Source organism: Peromyscus californicus, unplaced genomic scaffold, assembly GCF_007827085.1.
Source record: "Peromyscus californicus insignis strain IS unplaced genomic scaffold, ASM782708v3 Scaffold_6__1_contigs__length_162567912, whole genome shotgun sequence".
NCBI classification, from domain to species: Eukaryota; Metazoa; Chordata; class Mammalia; order Rodentia; family Cricetidae; genus Peromyscus; species Peromyscus californicus.
Window position 1 is genome coordinate 146,823,445 of NW_026294584.1, and position 20,094 is coordinate 146,843,538.

A 20,094-nucleotide genomic window follows, 5' to 3' on the forward strand; every position below is an offset into this window, starting at 1 on the left:
AGGCTTCTTGCTAACTGTTCTTACAGCTTAAATTAATCCATTTCTATAAATCTATACCTTGCCACGTGGCTCGTGGCTTACCGGCATCTTCACATGCTGTTTGTCATCGTGGCAGCTGGCAGTGTCTCTCTGACTCAGCCTTCCACTTCCCAGCTTTATTCTCCTCCTTGTCCCGCCTATCCTTCCTGCCTGGCCACTGGCCAATCAGTGATTTATTTATTGACCAATCAGCAACACACTTGACATACAGACCATCCCACAGCATTGTGGTTTGTTTATGTAAAAATCTTGAGAAGTTTTAGGAAATTGCACACTTGAAGTGCAACACAGCTTTCATTTGAAATGGATTTTATTTCTGAAAACAAAAACTAGATAAAGTAGTTTGGAAAAATGGATGGTAGCAAAGACATTGTCAGGAAAGAGAGAAAAAGGCACATGGCTTCTTAAGTAGCCTGCTGTTTCCCAAGCGGCACCAGCTGTCTAGTCCTGTGGGTGCTTCCGCTACTTTCTAAGAGGTGGGAGGTGAGCAGCTCATGGTGGAGACAGGGGTTGGAGGAAAGAAGATCCAGGACGTGGGGAAGAGGCAGGCATGATGAAGCAGTTGGGATTGTACGACGAGAGACAGAGAGATCGTGAAAGATGGGAACGAAGAAACGGGAGATCTCCTGTGATGTTGTCAAGCTTAGAACAGTGGTACTTCTGGGACAATTTGGAATGCCACAGATCTGAAGCTTCTAAGAGCAAACCCTCTGAGATAATGGTACTATTGACAGACTGTCACCTGCATGCCAGAATACAGTATTTAATGTCCCTTTGCAGGTTTCAGCTTATAAGCATAAGACATGTGTCTTCCTAGATGTTAAGCCACCATTCAGTAACACTGTGTCTTTTGCTGTCATTGTGGTTTCTAGTCTCAGTAGTCATTTACCCCCAGATTTCACCAAGTCTGACCCAGAGAGTCATAGTTTTCCACTGATTTGGACTTTCTGAAAGTAATGCAATGCATTTTTGGAAAAGCTATGCACCATCACTAGCCAAACATTAGCTTCAAATTTGCCAGATGAAATGCTATTAAATAAGATGCACAAATAAAGGAAAAATTTATGAAATATGAGCAAGACTCCCTAATCTTTGTTATCAGCTTCTAACCTTGGTTTTGCACCAAGGCCTAATTGAGCCTAAGAACACTTCTTGGACTGCTTCCCCAGCATTCATTCGGTTCTGCAGACAGACCTTTAGTTGTATGCTTAGTGCTGGCTTTTTAAGACTGGCCAGTTGTCACCCTAGCAGTCTTTCTTCAAGTGAAAGTCTCGTTTGTGTCACAGGCTATTTCTCTGAGCACCCAGTGTGTCACACCATCTTGTTAATTGTCCAAGCTTGCTAACTTTTACCACAAATAGAAGTTACCTGGTCAACCACACGACTAAAGAGAGTTCCTAGTTATTCCCAAATGTTGCCTGGGGCTGAGGGCAAGGTGTACCAAACCCTCTTTGGGAAGTAGCACCATGGCTTGCATCAACTTTACATCCTAGAGTTTAAGGATTCCTGCTGTGGACAGAGAGCCTTGTCCTCAACAGAGATTGCCTCAGTAGAGATCACTAATGCTTATCATAGGATTATTTAGAAATTCTCTTGCATTTATATTCTCTTGGCATATAGAAGAAGTAACAGATGCTCTCTATTCATTCAGTTATATCAGATTTTAATAATTTTACTATATTTGTTTCAGATCTTTTGTCCCTTCAAGAAAAAAAGAAATAAACTTAAATCTCCCATCTCATGGGTAATGGCTAATTTTGATTGTCAGCTTGAGACTCTTAGAGGCCAGGTGGCACATGCCTCTAATCCTAATCATTAGGAGGTAGAGACAGGATCAGGAGTTCAAGGCTAGCCTCAGCTACATAGCAAGTTTGAGGCCAATTTTTGGTACATGAAATACTGTCTCAAAAATAAACAGTAATAGTAAAGAATTAATTAATTTGTCCCATAGTGCACACATTTTCACTTTGCCACACGTAATTTAACCTTCAAAGTGGTTATGCCGATTTATACCCTTGCTTCCTATGTTGAGTTCCTGTTACTCCATGTCCCCAATAAAAGCTGATATTGACCAGCTGTTCCATGCTTACTGATTAATTTAAAGGTAGTGATGTGCCTAGCAACCACCACAAGCAAGACTGCTATAAACCTGACTTTCTAATTCCAGCCTTCCTCCTTTAAAAGGATTATTTTACTTCTGTGTCACAAATCCAAGATAACTATTCTATAGCTTTTTATGCTCAGTTTTTGATAACAAAAGATTATGATTACTTTAAAGAAATGGGGAAACAACTACAAAAAAGAAAATTAAAAAATTCTACCACATAGGAATAGCCATTAACACTTCGTTGTGTGTTTCCTGCTTGTCCAGTGGACAGACACTGGGGCATGCATTTGCTTACAGTTAGAATTGTACTGAATGCATATTTTACGTCACAGTTTTTATTAAAATTACATTCTGGCTTGTGCCATATCGTTTGTATATTATTTGAAAACACCAACATTATTTGCTACCTTTGGGCAAATATATTAATTTAATCATTCTCTTGTTTGAGGACGTTCAAATAACACTGGAGCCTGAAAATAAAATCTGGCCGTGTAAATCCTCATATATGTTTCTCTGGGATAGCTCTGTAGGAGAAGTCAGGGAATGTTGATGGGTTTGGGTCCAATAGGTTGTGACCACAGCATCTAGGAAGGGAAACATGGCTGAAAGAGGAAAATAACATGCTTCAGAACCAGGGTATCCATTCACTTTCTCTCCTGGTTGAGTTGAGTGGTAAATCTCCTCTTGCTTCAGTTTGGAGGTCCTTTTGTTACTAGGGGCAGTACTAGAGCAAAAATTTGCCCTTCTATGAGCACCCGGGAGTTACTTGTCTTGTAGCATACAAAGCTCATAGGATCTCAGAGCCGGAAGGGACTTTGTTTCTGACTTGAGTGATATGCTAGTTACTTTTTCCTTCCTTCCTTCCTTCCTTCCTTCCTTCCTTCCTTCCTTCCTTCCTTCCTTCCTTCCTTCCTTCCTTCCTTCTTTCCTCCCTCCCTTCTTTTCTAAAAAGATTTGCTTTTATTATCTTATTTATATGCATGTATGTATGTATTTCTGTGAGTGAATGCCATTTGTATGCAGGTGCCAGAGGAAACCAGAAGGATCTCTTAGAGCTGGAGTTACAGGAGATTGTGAGACACCCAGTATAGGTGCTGGGAACTGCAGCTTAGCCACTGAGCCTGTGAGAGATGGCTTTTTCCTCAAGCCATTTACTTTTTTCATTGCTCTGACGAAAGCAATTTAAAGAAGTGTTGGTTTACCTCCACTGGCTCACAGTGTGAGGACACAGTTCCTCACAGCAGGGAGACAAGGCAGCAGCTGGGCCTGTTGTATCCAGCCAGGAAACAGAGAGAGATATTTGTGCTTGTTCTCAGCTTCCTCCTGTGTATTCAGTCCTGAAATGGGGGTGCCCGAATTTAGGGCAGGCCTTTCCACCATAATCCTAACCCAGTTTAGGAACTCCCTTAGAGCCTTGCCCAGAGGTTTGACCCCTGTTTGGTTCTAAAGCCTGTTGAGTTGGCAGTATTAACCATCACAGACGTCTGGTTTGGAATGTCTTCCTGAAGTAGACTGTTGCCCTTGTGTGGCCAGAGAGCTCATTGGAATATAAGGCAGCTGTTCCCTTATTGGACAGCTGTGATTAATTGAATCTCCTCCTCCAGATGAACCTAAATCTGGCTTTCTATAACCTTCACTTAGTCTTAGTTTATAATGAAAGGCTACCTAGGGCTGAGGGGATAGTTTAGTGGTAGATGACATGTTTATGCACAAGGCTTTGGGCTCAATGCACACCTAAAATAATTCTGGAAATATTTTTACTTTATGTATTTTGTATTGGTTTCTACTATTATTAGCATAAAAATATATGTGTTTGGCTTGCTTTTAAATTCATAAAAATTTTAGCTTTATTTAATTTTATTTTCTGTAAGACTACATGCCTGCATGTGTGCATGTATGAGTGTGTGCCCACACGTGTGTCTATATGAGTACATGCCTGCATGTGTGTCCATGGTTAGAAGAGGGCACATCCCCTGGAACTGGAGCACTGATGCCTGTGAGCTGCCTTGTGGGTGATGGGAATAGAACAGTCCTCTGGAAGAGCAGCTGGTGCTCTTAACTGCTGAGCCAACTCTCCAGCCTGCTTTTATTAAATTATTTATTTTCTTCCAATGTATTTTGCTTTGTCTTGTCTGTAGAGAAAATTATGTACATAAACATTAGTAGGATAGGAAAACTTTCTATGTATTTTTATACTCAATGGATAGACAGGTCCAGAGTGTCCAGGGCACTACTCATTTTAGAATTTTTTAGAAGTCATATATAAGAAGTGGTTTGAGTGCACATAGTCCTCCTTCTCCATTAACAATAGAAACTACGTTGTCCTTTCTTCTTTCTTTTTTTGGTTTAAAGATGTTACACACATGATCTCATCTAATTGCTTTATAAATATCTGGGTCAGCATTTCCTCATTTGCTAATGAGGGTTGCTGAGACTGAAAGAGCAGTCAGAGCTGAAATTTAAACACAAGTTTAGTTCGAAAGCCTGTTGATTTCATCAGTTTGCAAGCCTGTTTCCCTAACCAACCTGACTTTTACACACGTGCCTGTTCAAAATGCCGGTGTGATTTTCGAGTACTGAGTCACTTTGTCACACTGGCAGCGTGAGTGTGATTTCTGGAGCTGTGTGGCTTCTGCTTGTTTTCCTTGTCACTCTCACCTGCTCTCTTAGTTTTGGGGCCATCAGAATAGAACCTCCTTTGGTGGCCCAGCTCTCCCTGTACCTTTGTGATGCCTTTCTGCCTCTGGAGAAACGGAAGCATAAAATGAACGAAGGGCTACAGAGAATCACGTGATGTTTCTTATGAATGTTATTGACCCACATTTTCTACAAAGAAGCATGTTTTCACAGCTGTGTGCCTTAGGGACAGTGGGGGGGTCAGTCTGAATCTTTTTAACTCAAGTATTTTCTACAGCAAGGGTACTGATGCATGTGTTCGGGGACTTAGAATGTGGAAGCCCATTCTTTCAGCCCCAAGGTGGGAATCTTTGTGTTTATGGTTTCATAGCGATTCAGATATATTATCACAGTGAACTTGGGGCCAGAGGTCAGAGAACTAACTAATGAACCCACTGATTGTGTCATTTATTGCTGTAGGTCAGTCAGACTCTGTGTATGTTTTCATGGAGTTGCTAGGGAAAGGAGCAGAGTTTACTATGTGGTATTGTTGATCTTCGGTATCATTTTATCCTGTAGCTCCATATAACTGCTTTTCTGCATTTTCAAAGGCTGCATCAAACAGTTTACAGATAAGGCCTCACTTAGAACCTACACATATCTTCAAATAAGGGTGAGGTAAGCTTACTTCAGAGGCAGGAATGAGTTCATTTCTTTGCAGTGACAGGAGTAAAATGTGTGTCATACACTGGGTGTGGTGGGGACACACCTATAATCCCAGCACTCAGAAAGTTGAGGCAGGAGGATTGCAGCAGGGTCACAGACTTGCCTGGGCCACATAATGAGTTCCAGGCCAGCCTGGGATGGAGTACAGAGTGAGACCCTGTCTAAATCTCTCTCTGACACTCTGTCTCTCTCTCTGTCCTTGTCTCTCTGTCTCCCTGTCTCTCTCTGTCTCTGTCTGTCTGTCTGTCTCTCTCTCTCTCTCTCTCTCACACACACACACACACACACACACACACACACACACACACACACGCACGCGCGCGCGCACACACACACACACACACACTCTAAAGTGTAGTTACTCAAAAGGTAAGTACATTTAAATGCAGTGGGATGGTGGGTATTTAAGTTTCTTAGATGTTGTTAGAGAGTTTGAGCCCTGGCCCAAGAGAGTGCTGTCTTAGTCTGTTTGTGCTGATATAATGAAACACCCAAGAATGCATACTTTAGAAGGAACATTAATGTAGTTTTTACAGTTTTAAAAGCTGGGCTACACAAGATCCGGTGCTTACAACTCAGTGAGGATTCAGGAATCAGGCTTTGCTCTGACCCCATACTGAACACAGAAGCTGAAAGGACAGAAAGAGACCTCCTCTGTTGAGTCTTTTATAAAGGAATCTCATTGCCTAGCCACCTCATACAGACCCTACTTCCTCATACTGTCACAAGTTTGGAGGGACATATTCAAACCAATAGCAATCACCTAGTGTGTAGATAACCCTTCCCTTAGAAAATGAAAATCTGGGGGGGCTGGAGAGATGGCTCAGCAGTTAAGAGCACTGGCCATTCTTCCAGAAGACCCAGGTTCAGTTCCCAGCCCCCATATGGCAGCTCAAAACCATCTGTAAATCCAATTCCAGGGGATCTGATACCCTCACACCAATGCATATAAAAAAAAGTAAAGTAAAATAAATTATATAAAAAAGAAAATGAAAATTTGATGGGCCTAGAGAAATCTCAGTGGTAAAGAGCATTTGCTCCTCTTTTAGAAAACCTAGGTTTGGTCCCCAGATTTATAATCATCTATAACTCCAGTTCTAGGGGTTCTAACGCCCTTTGGCCTCTGAAGGCACCAGATATGTACATGATGCACATGCATATATATTCAGGCAAAGCATTGTTATACTTCAAAAACAGCAAAAATAACCAGGCATGGTGGTGCACACCTTTAATCCCAGCACTGGGGAGGCAGAGGCAGGCGGATCTCTGTGAGTTAGAAGCCAGGTTGGTCTATATAGCAAGTTTCAGGCCCACTAGGAATACACAGAGAAATATATTGCGCGCGTGCGCGCGCGTGTATGTGTGTGTGTGTGTGTGTGTGTGTGTGTGTGTGTGAAAAAGAAAATGAATTTTTGAGGGCCAGCAGATAAAGACACTTGCTACCAAGGCTAATGACTTAGTTAAGTCCCTGGAACCTACATGGTAGAAAGAGAGAACAAATTCCCCCAAGCTGTCCACTAACTCCACACACGAGCCCTTGGATATATGTACCCCTCCTCTACACAAAATAAATGAAATATAAAAAGAAAATTATGGAAAGTGAAAATTATGCAAGTTGAGACTTGGAGGAAAACTTGGTTCAAGAACTCTTGTTTCGAGGCAAGGAAATGTAATTTTCATTTTGTTTCCTGTTGATCTCTTTTCCTCTCTTGGCGTTCTTATTACAGGAGTATTATAGAATGCGTTTGCTTAGTAAAATCCAAAATTAATTGTAGTTGGGCTTTTCTTTGGGCTGCCTGCTCACAAAAAAATGACCCAGAGACTTATATTAATTATGAAAGCTCAGCCTCAGCTTAGGCCTGTTTCTAACTAGCTCTTACAACTTAAATTAGCCCATTTCTATTAATTTACTTTCTGCTTTGTGGCTTTATTACCTTATCTCTGCACTGCCTATCTTGTTTGCTCTGCGTCTCCACCTCCTTCTTCCCAGTGTCCTCTGTGCCTGGAAATCCTGCCTAGCTATTGGCCATTCAGTTTTTTATTAAACCAATCAGAGTGACACATCTTCACAGTGTACAAAAAGATTATCACAGAACAATCAATCAGCCTGATTTAGTGTTAACTACACATAACCTAACGTGTATCATCTCACCCCTTTTCTGAGGTTCACTGGTTTCAGTTCATTCCCAATGTACTGCAGTGTCCTGACTATCAACCTCCACTTTTCCACACTCTCAAACTGAACTCTGAAGCCATTAACCTCCTAAGTCCTTCTGCCCCAGCAGTGGCAACCATTATTCTCTTTCCTTTCTCTAGGAATTTCACTGTTCTGTGAACTTCATGAAAATGAAATTAGATAGTAGTTGTTCTTTTCTGGCTTACTTCAAATAATGAAATGTTTTGAAGGTTCATTATTTAAGTCTGAGTAATCCTGAGACCAGACTTCAGGAGTCAGTTTTCTCCTCTTTTCAGAGTCTTATGCTCATTAGACAAGTCTTTTGCTTCCTCCTGTGAGTTATCTCCTAAGTACTTTAGGCTTTTGATGGGATTATTGTTAAACCTGCTTTCTTGATTCCTGTGCTTTGTAGATTTTGCATTATTAGTTCATGGAAATGCAACTGACTTTTGAGTTGACTTTGTATCACCTTATTTTACTAAGTTTTGTTTATTAATTCCAAAAGTATTTTTGACCAGTGTTTAGGGATTTCTACACAGAAAATCATCCCTATGATCAGAAGCCACTTCATTTGTGCCTTCCAGTTTGAACACATCTTCTTTCCTTGCTCAACTGTTCTGGTTGAAACTGGTATCATGCTGGGTAGAAGGGCTAAAACATGGGCTTACTGCTTTGTTTCTGATCTTATGTCTGGTCTGGTTTTTTTGAATAATTATTTTTATTATATTTCAGGTCACTTGTCAGTCTTATTTTTGGAGACATCATACTACTTTGCCTTTTTTGGTGTGTGTGTGTGGGGGGAGCTCTTGTGCCCCTGTGTGCTCTCTTGCACCTGACCATCAAATTGTCCTTACTTTCTTTTTATTCCTGCCTTTCTTGTGCTTTTTTAAAATAGGATCTCATGCAGTCCTGGATGATCTTGAAGTTGCTGTGTAGCCAAGGCTGGCCTTGATCTCCTGATCCTCTTTCCCCCATCTCCCAAGTGCAGGATTACAGTCATACACATCACCATGCCTGTCTATATGGTGACTTTCAAAGTAAAAGACATTTCCTCGTGATGTGTCCTAGGGTGCTGCCTTTATAGCCTGAAGTCCAAACTATGGATCTACCTGCTTAGGTGGGCTGCCCTGCTGATGGCAAATCAGCTTATGAGCCACTCATGGTAGTTCAGCTGTTTCCTGTGTAAGGATCAGCTGATGGGGCCACAGTCCTGCTTCCAAGGACCTTAGTAGGCCTAGCCACTCAGGGCAGGTGCCTGGATGTTCTGCAGTGTTGCTGACTGACACCTCTTTGCACCTTTGTGACCCAAAGCAGTCATCAGAGATCTGTTCTCAGATCCCTAATATTTAGAGGACAGATTCATTTTGTCCACTCTTTTCCATCAGTTCAGCTCTTCACTTGCTAGGTTTATAGCTTTGTGCATGGAGCTGGGGAGTTTGGGAGGGGTAGCTGCTACCATACTAAAACTAAATTTGACTGAAATTAACTTCAAGTTACTGAGCAAATCTACTACTGGAAGTAATTCTCTGTCTGTCTGTCTGTCTCTGGTTAAAAAGATGAAGAAGCCGGGCGGTGGTGGCGCACGCCTTTAATCCCAGCACTCGGGAGGCAGAGCCAGGCGGATCTCTGTGAGTTCGAGGCCAGCCTGGTCTCCAAAGCGAGTTCCAGGAAAGGCGCAAAGCTACACAGAGAAACCCTGTCTCGAAAAAACAAAAAAAAAAAAAAAAAAAGATGAAGAAATGTAGGAGGATTCGACCTACTTCCAACCCTCCCCCAACACCTTTTGTTTTCTATAATCAAAACAACAGCCAACCTGAGAAATGTTACCTCATTGTGGTAGCTTTGTTGTTGTTTTCTGTTGTCTGAAATGAGGTGTCTTACTCTTTAACCCTGGCTTGCCTGGGACTCCCTATGTAGCCCAGGCTGGCCTTAAACTTACTGCAGTCCTCTTTTAGATGTCTGCTACCTCGCCCATCTTATGGTTTTGTTCTGCATTTCCCTGATGATTAGTTATGTCTGACATCTTTTATGTATTATATCTATTATGTATTACTGGCTGGCCATTTTAAGATTGTTTTGAGAAATGCCTCTTTAAGTTGCATTTTAAAAATTATTTTTATTTTAGCTCCTATTCTAATTTACCTTCTTTACCCCCCCCCCCACTTTTGGTTCATTGTTTGTTCATTTATTTTTTGGTTTCTGACACAGGGTTTCTCTGGTTGTTCTAGAACTCACTCTGTAGACCAGGCTGGCCTTGAACTCATAGATCTGCCTGCCTCTGCATCCCAAGTGCTGGGATTAAAGGAGTGCACCACCACTGCTGCCTGGCATTTTTTTTTTCTTTCTTTCTTTCTTTCTTTCTTTTTTTTTTTAAACCTTCACATATCTAATGTCTGCTTCTGGTGGTTACCTTGGGAGGTGGGATTGTGTCTTTGGTATTTCCTGTAAGGCTAGTACGTAGTGATATGTGCCTAGCACACACACATGGTATGATAAGTTAGCTCAGTCCTACAGACAGAGTTTGTAACCCTGCTCATTTGGCTCCTGCAGGAGCTGGGAGTTGGCGACTTTGGGACAGAGAGTAAAGGTATGTAAGTGGAGTGTGTAATCTGTGTCAGGTGTAGCATCGTGTAACTCTTACAGTTACCCTTAAGGTACAGAACATGAAGAGCTGGAGTGTGGAGAAGTGTGATGGCCACTCCATTACATGTACTCAGTGACAATATCTGGATCACAACCCCAAGTCTACCTGACCCCAGAGCTCATACCTTTTCCAGTATCCCTCGGTGTCTCTATTTCCTACCAGATGAGTTCAAACAGAGAACAAGCCTGGGAGCCTGGAGATTGTTCAAGAAGAGAGAGGACTCGAATATTTGACTTAGCATTTCACAATCTCCCTTTTCATTTAAATAACTAAATTCTTAACTGGAGGGGACATTTCTTGATGACACTGAGGTGTCATTTGTGCCTACAGATCACCTGTGGAAAAGCTATGTGTACTTGGGGTCTCACATCCTCTGATCTTGTTTCTTTGGTCCATATGCCATGTCCAACTAAGCATTTAACCTTGTCTGGAGGAAGAGCTTTTCATGCCCTGACACAGATTATCTTGAGGACTGAGTGCCACTTCAAAATTCTTGATTTTTTTTTTGGATAGGATTTCATATAGCCCAGGCTTCAACTTGCTGTGTAGAGAGGATGAATTTAACTCCTGGTCTTGCATCTCCATACCAAACAAGGCTGGAATTCTAGTCATGCCCACCCTGTTCAGTCTATGCATGAACCTGGGCTTTGTGTATACTCATCAAGCACTGACCAGCTGAGCTACCTCCCAGCCCCACCAGCCCTACCACTCTGATTCTTAGAGAGGGAGGAGTGGGACTGATGAGTTGGCAAAGCAGGGTAAGACACTTAGTCTACACACACACACACACACACACACACACACACACACACACACACACACACAGAGAGAGAGAGAGAGAGAGACAGACAGACAGAGACAGAGAGAGAGACAGAGAGAGCGAGAGAGAGAGAGAGAGAGAGAGCCAAACATGGTGCACACCTATAATCCTAGTACTGGGAGGTGGAAATGAATATCTGTGGGATTTTCAATGGCAATTTGAGGAGGACACTAGCATTTAGCTCACACAGAGGGATTTTTCTTTCTTTCTTTTTTTTTTATAGCATGTTGCTTAATTATACCTTCCCAGTAACTTTTGCCAAAGTAATAGAGTCTACTTTCTAGATTCTGTCATTTGAAAAAAAATATGTGTCCAACATCATACTATTAATTTCTAATTTTACAACTAAGCTCTAATGGTTGAGAAATTCAGTTTGGCAATGGCCTAATTTAATAAGCACATGGCTCTGTACTGTGCTTTATGTTTTAACTCTTACGATGTTTAACATAAAAGAACTCAGAAAAATGGGCCCCCAATTTCTAACACCTGTGATTTTTCCACTTAGCCTTTTACATGAAGTTGGCAGTTTGTTGGCTCTATTAACATCTGTCTGGACCCTTACCTCACCAGTCCCTGGAGTCCACTCCTCATTTTGTATAAAAAGAGTGGTTTCAACATGTTCTTAAGAAATCTGTCCAGTGTTTGCCATTTGCAAACCCACCACTTAAAAATGGAGTCCACTAGGCCAGGTTTTAGCTCAGTAAACATCTACTTTGTGTGAATCTCTGTTATGAGCTGAAGACAACTAGAAAACTAATAGCAGTGGCTCTGTTCCTAACTAAATTAGAAACTTTATTTAACATGAAAGTCAACCATAAGTATGTGGACAGATGTCTTTTATGGAATGAGGTGTTATGATGTCTGCTTTTTTTTTTTTTTTGGCTTTTTGGCTTTTTGGCTTTTTGGTCTTTTTCAAACACAAAGTTTCTCTGTGTTACCCTGGATATCCTGGAACTTACTTTGTAAACCAGGCTGACATCACACTCAGAGATCCACCTGCTTCTGCTTCCGAGTGCAGGGATTAAAGGTGTGCACCACTACCACCTGGCTAATGTCTGTTTTTTGTTTTTTTTTTAATGGCTCAAAATATATTATAAAATTTGATTTGTGGAACCTGGATGTATTTGGGTATTCTTTTACTTCCTGGTTTTTCTATAGTTTGAAAATTGTGCAATAAAAGGTAAAAAAGAAAAATCCCACTTACAACTAATTATTTAAACGTAAATTCTACCCTGGCATATAACTCATTACTTTGTTTGACACGATCTTGTGTGTCATAGGTTGGTTTTGGATTCATTACATAGTTGAAGATGAACTTGAACTTCTGATCCTCATGCTTCTGCCTCCCAAGTGCTGAGTCCCATGAAGATGTGAGCACTGTGCAGCATGCCTGAGGATTCTTGACACAGCACAACTGAATGGCCCACTGTGTATCATGCTGTTGGGGAAGAACTTTGGGTTGAGTTCCAATGTACGAAAATAGCAAGGGCCTGATGGTGGAAGGGAACAGGATGAGTTTTGGCATGGGCGGCCCAGCACTTGCCCATCGTCATATGTCTTACACTCCTTGTGCTCTAGTGTAAGAACAGCACAATATGGCATAATGAGTGATTCTCAGACTATGCCACCTGGAGGGCAGATGTCACAGGATCTTCAATACCCAAAAGGTAGTCTTCGAGGTCAAACTATGTTTGTGATAATATTTGGACATAATTTGCAAACCAGTGTCAATCTCAGAAGTGTGTAGTAGAGTTTCCCAAGACTCTATGAGGATAAATGGCAACTTACATGCAGAGGAGATAATAAGATCTATCATTTTCTATTAAGCAAAACACTGAAAAGATTATAGTGGGTATAGGTCAATAGGCACCCATGCTTGTCATACTTATAGTCATGTTAGTTAGGTTTTTAGATATACAGATATATATGTCAGATGGATAGACAATCTTCAAACACTTTATAAACCTAAAGAATATAGCATTTAACTGTTTTAATAACTTAGAATTCTGTTGACTTGAGACACGATTGCTCCTGGCAGCACCAGTCTACTTCCGAGAGGATGTTGGGCATTGAAGACACTCCATATGGAATTTGTCTTCTTCTTGGCAAAAATGACCTGTTGGGCATAGAACTGCCCTTGCCTCAGCTGCTGACAGTAAGCACTCTGTCCATTCTGGACGAGCAAGACACAAGGAAAAGTGACTACTGAACCTTGCCAAGACAGGGTAGGATAGTCTTTCAAAAATTTCCTGCTTCTGATAATGGTCTGTCAGATATTCTAGACCTGTAGTCAAGAGTAGATGCCCCAATGTTGTAGAGAAACATTGGATGACTGTCCAGGCAGCCACATGTCTTTGTCATTTCTTGCAATATTTCAGAAGTTGCTTGCTTGCACTTTCTGTTCACTCAGGTAATATTACTTTGCTTCTCAGGTCTTTGATGGTTACAGTTATATTCCACTTATATCTTAACTAAGAACATATCAGGTACTAGATTTATATTCTTCAGAATGGGACAGCTATTGGAGTAATCTCTGTACTTTGCCATTTACCTATATTCTGGACATCTAGTATGTGTTTCTTGCTTGATGTTGTTCTTGTTAGTTGTAGTTCCATATTTGTTTATGTTATTACCCTTTCTTTCTCCTGGACAATACTTGATAGTCGTTCTTATTGTATATACTTTTGTATTAGATTTAGAACCTTCTTATTGAGACAAAAAAAAAAGGAAGTGTAGTGGGTATTCGTTCCACTCATGACTTGGGCCTACCTACCCCAATAGAGGTGGTGCTTCTTGTCTGCCTACATAACCTCTTAAAAAGGAAGAGAAAGGGGGGGGTCACACTCTCTCTTGGGTGGTGAAGGCCAGGTCATGGGGTATGAAGTAGCATGTGATCGGTCTCCAGCTTTCCAAGGACTCTGTAATTGGGTTTAACATATCCTGTATTTGTGAATGTATTTCCTCATTTCTTATCTTAATAAATCCTTGATACCCCTTAAACAGACTCTCAGATTTTGCTAACAAAAGACTTCTGAAAATATAAACCAGTATTACCCTTCTGACATTTTTGTTTTGGAAAATAGAAATATTTTCCTCAAAATAGGTTATATGTTAATCTGTGAAGTGCTACTATTATTTTGAATATTTGTGAGACGCATGCAATTATTTAACACTAAAGAATTTTATCAGTCTTTTAATAGGTTAATAACAGTAGATACAATGTCAGTAATTATTGAGGATATATAGGAGGGGCTTGCTTGATACCACACTTGCAGAACTGTTGCCTTGGCAAATAAAAGTCCATGGACTTAAGTTCTAGTCAGGACTTTGCCCTCTGACCAAGTATAGTAGCCTCTGTAACTGGATTGATTTCTTTTGAAGTTGATGGTAGTAATTTTACCCTGACCTATGCCCCTATAGGAAAGCATGGTGGTTCAATATAAAAGTGTCAAGAACATAGTCTTCTACAGCTAAGCCAACTAATGTTAGGAAAAGATGCAGCATTTCAGGCCCGTTAGCTGGCAGTCTGGCTTTTGTTTTAATTTTGGTATTAAATTCTTATAATTTCCTTATATATTTTTTCTTAGTTTCTCAGATAACCATGTTAGTAACCAATAGGAATTAAAATTAAGTAAATGCATCTTCCATCCTGTTGGGGAATATGTTATAAGATATATATTACTTTTGTTTATATTGCATTTGTTTAACTCTATGAAGCTATGATACTTTGCCTGTCTAAAACACCTAATGATCTAATAAAGAGCTGGACGGCCAATAGCAAGGCAGGAGAAAGGATGGACAGGGCTGGCAGGCAGAAAGAATTAATAAAAGAAAAAAATCTGGGAGAGAAGAGATCTAGGAGCAAGAGAAGGAGGAGGACATCAGGGGCCAGCCACCTAGCTACACAACGAACAACAGAGTAAGAAAGAAAGATATACGAAAATAGAAAGATAAAAGCCCAGAGGCAAAAGACAGATGGATTAATTTAAAATTAAGAAAAGCTGGCAAGAAACAAGCCAAGCTAAAACTGGGTATTCATAATTAAGAAGAAGTCTCAATATGTGATTTATTTGGGAGCTGGGTGGCAGGCCCCCAAAGAGCTAAAGAGTAAGAAAACAACCAACAACATAATCCTTTTCATTCAAGAAGAGATGTCTTCTTAATACTTCAGAGTAGTGTGGTAAGGCCAGGAGCATGGTCTGAGGGAAGCTACTGCTCCTTTCATGATGATCAGAAGTCACTCGGCCTCTCTGTGTCCTGGCTCCCTTGTGTGGAAAATAGGGCTAAGGAAGTAATGCAGAGGCAGCACCTGGCCAAAGCATCCAGTGAGTGGTTGGCATTCCATAAAAGAGCAGAAAACACAAAATTAAAGTCTCTTTCCTGCCTCCGTGAACCCCAGCTAGGTTAGTCACAAGTTTATCAGCAGTAGTTCTCATTTCATTTTTCCCCTCTCTCCTTTGAAGGGCTCTTGAGTGGACAGACATCCCCAACAAATGCCAAACTGGAGAAGCTGGACTCTCAGCAGGTGTTACAGCTCTGCCTACGGTACCAAGATCACCTGCACCAGTGTGCAGAAGCGGTTGCTTTTGATCAGAATGCTCTAGTCAAGCGAATCAAAGAGGTAATGCATCTGGGGCTGGGGGAGGGGTGGGGCTACCATCCCAGACTCATGGGAGTAGTAAGACATGCTGGTGAAGAGTGGGTCCAGGTGAGACCAGCCTGGTGTTTTGACTCCTACTTTACAGCTGACTTGGTCAGACTTGTTTAATTTCTCTGAGCATGAGAAATGGACCTCATAGTAGCAAGGTTGAGTGTGATGAGACTTCTCAGTGGTTGTTAGCTGTATTAGTATGTAGAAAGTCTTGCCATCATAAATTTGCTCTAGTTATATCTGTGTTTAGCTTTTTTCTTGTATATAATTTCTATATTTTTCAAAGTAGATAATGATTTATTTTGAATGTAGGAGCCTTGACATATTCTTTGCTCTTACTTTTCACTATGTTAGTACATGAAAAGTTTAGTGGTTCTTATTGGCTATATGTGATTATGCCTTTTTAACCCTAAATGTTTTTGTGACTACAGATGCAGTATCATTCGTGTGAAATAGCCTATAAACGAAGAACATGGTACAGTCTGGGGCTGCAGATTTGTTGGGAGACTGCTTGGTTAGCAAGCGTGGGTCACTGGGTTCCATCCTCAGACCATGTAAACTGAGATGGTGGATGTATACATGTGATCCCAGTGCTCAGGAGGTTAAGACAGGATCAGAAGTTCAAGGTCATTCCCAGCTACATACCAAATTGGAAGCTAGCCTTGATATATGAGGCCCTATCAATAAATAAATAAATAAATTTAAAAACATGGTACATATGTGTAGTTACCAATAACCATAGTAGGTTCTTTGAGCACTGAAATGATTTATTGACCAGTTACATGGTACAGTTTTGAGAGCACCGAGGAATAAGCAAATACGCATTCTAAAATTTTCAGTCAAGGAAGAACTCAAATTCCTGCTGTGAGGTAGTATCATATAAAGGAAAGTTTGAGAGCTTTATCTAGAAGAAATTGCTTGGGAAGATGGCACCACTGGGTTTGTTCAACTGGCATGGGCCCATCAACTCTGCTAAGAGAAGATGGGTTGTCTGTCACTACACATTGTTTTCTAATTAGTAATAAAGACAGTCTGTTCTAGGAGATTCTGAAGTAGTCATGTTACAGTATCGAGTTTCAACATTTAGCATTATTTTTCAAGAAAGATATAAATATATGCAATTTTCTTTCATGAGTAAATGACTTGGTCAGTCAGACTTACATCACAGTCACAAAACGCCTGGCATAAATTTATCTAGTTTCAGCACATGGCCATGTGTTTCCATGGTTTCTAGGTTATGATGAGGCACAGCAGCATGGCAGGAAGCATGCAGTAGAGCAGAAGGGTTCGGCTTGTGACAGCTGAGAGGCACATATCAAGGGGCCAAGGCTAAAACATCCTTCAGTGCATGCTGCCAGTGACATGCATCCTACAGCTAGGCCCTCATCTTCCTGTACATGCCATCAAGCTATCAACCTACCAAGGAGTTAATCCTGATTATGTCAGAGCCCTCATGATCCAGTTACCTCCTAGTGATTGGATCCATATGTTGGACCCCAAGTCTCAAAATAGGAACATTTTGAGGAGGACTTCATGTCCAAATCATAGCAGATGCTATTATCTGGCTCCATTCAGTATGACCTTCCTCACTGCTAGGCATATATATATATATGCCTATATATATGCCTATATATATATATTTATATTTATATTTAGAGAGAGAGAGAGAGAGAGAGAGAGAGAGAGAGAAAGAGAGGGTCTCATGTAGTACAGGTTAATACATAGCTTAGGATAACTAAACCTATGGTCCTCCTGCTTCCACTTTCTAAGTGCTGGGATCACAGGTGTGCACCACCACTCCCAGTTTATGCAGTGCTGGGAATGGAACCTACGACCTTGGGCATGCTAGGCAAGTACTCTACCAGTTTAACTATATTCCCAGCCCTGGCCTTTCAAATATTATATACTTTTCTATTTTTTTTTTTTTTTTTGGTTTTTCAAGACAGGGTTTCTCTGTGTAGCTTTGCGCCTTTCCTGGAACTCACTTGGTAGCCCAGGCTGGCCTCGAACTCACAGAGATCTGCCTGCCTCTGCCTCCCGAGTGCTGGGATTAAAGGCGCGCGCCACCACCGCCCGGCTTTTAATTTTTTTTTATTATATTATGATCCATATAGTTCTTATCCCCAAACATGAGTATGCATAAGTATTACTTCAATTTGTTCATTTGAATGATGTGTTCTCCCCTCCCTCACTAGGGTGTGGCCCATGAATCATTGTTTTAATAAGCTTGCCAAATGATACCTAGTGCTGCCCTTCATTAGCTAGGTTGTGGGAAGCACTGGTATAAAGGGCTACTTTCCAAAACAAGTCCTAAAAAACTCATCCCATGTAGGTTAAGCTTCTTGCATATTCATCACCACACCTTGGAAACTCACATCACAGACATTTGAAGTTCTGCATACTATTTAAAGTTCTTAGGAGTCTCACAGTAAAGATAACCAGTACATTCCAAACTAATTTCACCTCAAAACACTTGTCTTAAGTAACATCTGTTAACATCCCATAAAAGTAAAGCTTCTTATTAGCATATATTTACTGTACAGAATAATCTGTTTCATTATGACACTTTCATAAACGTGTACCATATAATTTGATCATATTTACCTCTCAGTTACCCTTGTTTGTCCTTCTTCATGCCTCTGCTGACCCTCTTCAAGTAGTTTCCTTCTATTTTCTGTCTTAATGCATTTTTCAATAGTATTTTTTATTTATTCTTTAATTTCAGAGATGTATACAGTGTATTTTGGATTATACCCATTACATATCCCCCTAACTTCTCTCAATGCCATCAGCATACACATCCCTTCTAACTTCATCCTCTTTTTCTTTTTCTGACCCACTGAGTCGTAGTTAGTGCTGCCCATGTATGCATGGGCATCTGCTGGAGCATGAGCAACCCCTACCAGAGGCTACACTCCTGAAGAAAAGTGATTTATCCTCTCCCAAGAGCCATCAACTGCCAATATCTCCTCAGCTAGAGATGGGCTTCATATCTCCCCCATTCCATGATGGAATGTTGACTAGCTTGTTCTTGTTTAGGCAACCATAGCTGATGTGAGTTTATGAATGCAAGGGCCCTGTTTTACAGCAGTCCTACCCAACCTCTGGCTCTTATGATCTTTCTGCCACCTCTTTTGTATTGTTCTATGAGCCTTGGAGTAGCAGGAATGATACCAATCCCCATTTAGAGCCAAGAAGTCCACAGTCACTTACTGTCTGCTGGGACTGATCTAGAAGTTTCTTCCCTTCTAGCTTGTTTTGAAGTGCCAGGAGGTGCTATGTAGGCTGTTGGGGATGAGAGTGGGGTCAGTCATCAAGTCTTATCTGCTGTGATCCCTGTGAGCTACAGTACCAACCAGCCAGCCATGACATGTCTGTTGGTACAACAGTGACAGGGGTGTTGTGGGGTAGCCAACCATTTCCTGATCGGAAAATGCGGATGCCCAATCTCTTTCTAAGTTAGACCAAAATCCTTTAAGGGCATTGGCCAGAAGGAAGGGAAAGCTAGGTGCCAATATTTATGAAACCACTCTACGTGATTTTCATATGGAGCCAGGGTTGAGATCCAGTGTTTTGAAGCACTCACTTAAATACATTAAACTGAGTTTAAAATTCTATTTGAGAAACTTTGAGATTCAGTTTGAGTAGTCACGGTATAGTGAGCATCTCCAGTGCAAAATCCATAATCTGAAATGCTCCAAAATCTGAAAGGTTCCCACAAGTGTAAAATTCTGTATCTGAATTAATGTGATGATCACACTCAATACACAGGCAGAGGGATGTGGGTGTAGCTCAATGGAAAAGCACTTGCCTAGTCTGGCCAAGGCTCTAAGTTCTATCCCAGCACTATAAACAGGCAAACAAACACTGCACAGGCATGCTAAAAATACCACATATAGCCATCTTCAAGCTATGTGTGTAAGATACATATGAAGCATAATTCTTTTTTAGAATTAGGTCCCAGCCACAGAATATCTCATTAAGTTTATGTGGCTATTCCCAAATCAAACAACAATAAAACTTCCTGAAACACTTCTGGCTCCAAGTGTTTCAGAGATGGGATGGTCAGTCTCTAGTCACTCAGCATTATTACAAAACAAGGAACAGTTCTTACAGTGCTGAACAGTAGTACCTCAGCAGCTCTTAGGGCAGAGGGAGTGACAGTTTCAGGATTTCACTGGTGATGTCATGTGTCCTCTGTGTTTCAGTGGGTGAGTGTTAGCAAACCCCTGAAACATGCATCCATCTCTGCTCACTGAAAACCCAAGGGTTGGGATTAGTCACTTCCAGATGAATAAGGCAGAACACATAGTTT

At 41.0% G+C, this 20,094-nt stretch overlaps 1 protein-coding gene across 2 annotated transcripts in view; it reads left to right on the forward strand.

The window, feature by feature from the left end:
* The window catches only part of Borcs5 (BLOC-1 related complex subunit 5), an 80,616-nt gene that overhangs the window by 36,537 nt on the left and 23,985 nt on the right, over nt 1-20,094 (forward strand). For both annotated transcript variants that reach the window (XM_052720193.1, XM_052720194.1), the window contains exon 3: nt 15,592-15,749. In XM_052720193.1, coding sequence (XP_052576153.1) covers nt 15,592-15,749 — 158 coding nt within the window. The remainder of the gene's footprint in view (nt 1-15,591; nt 15,750-20,094) is intronic.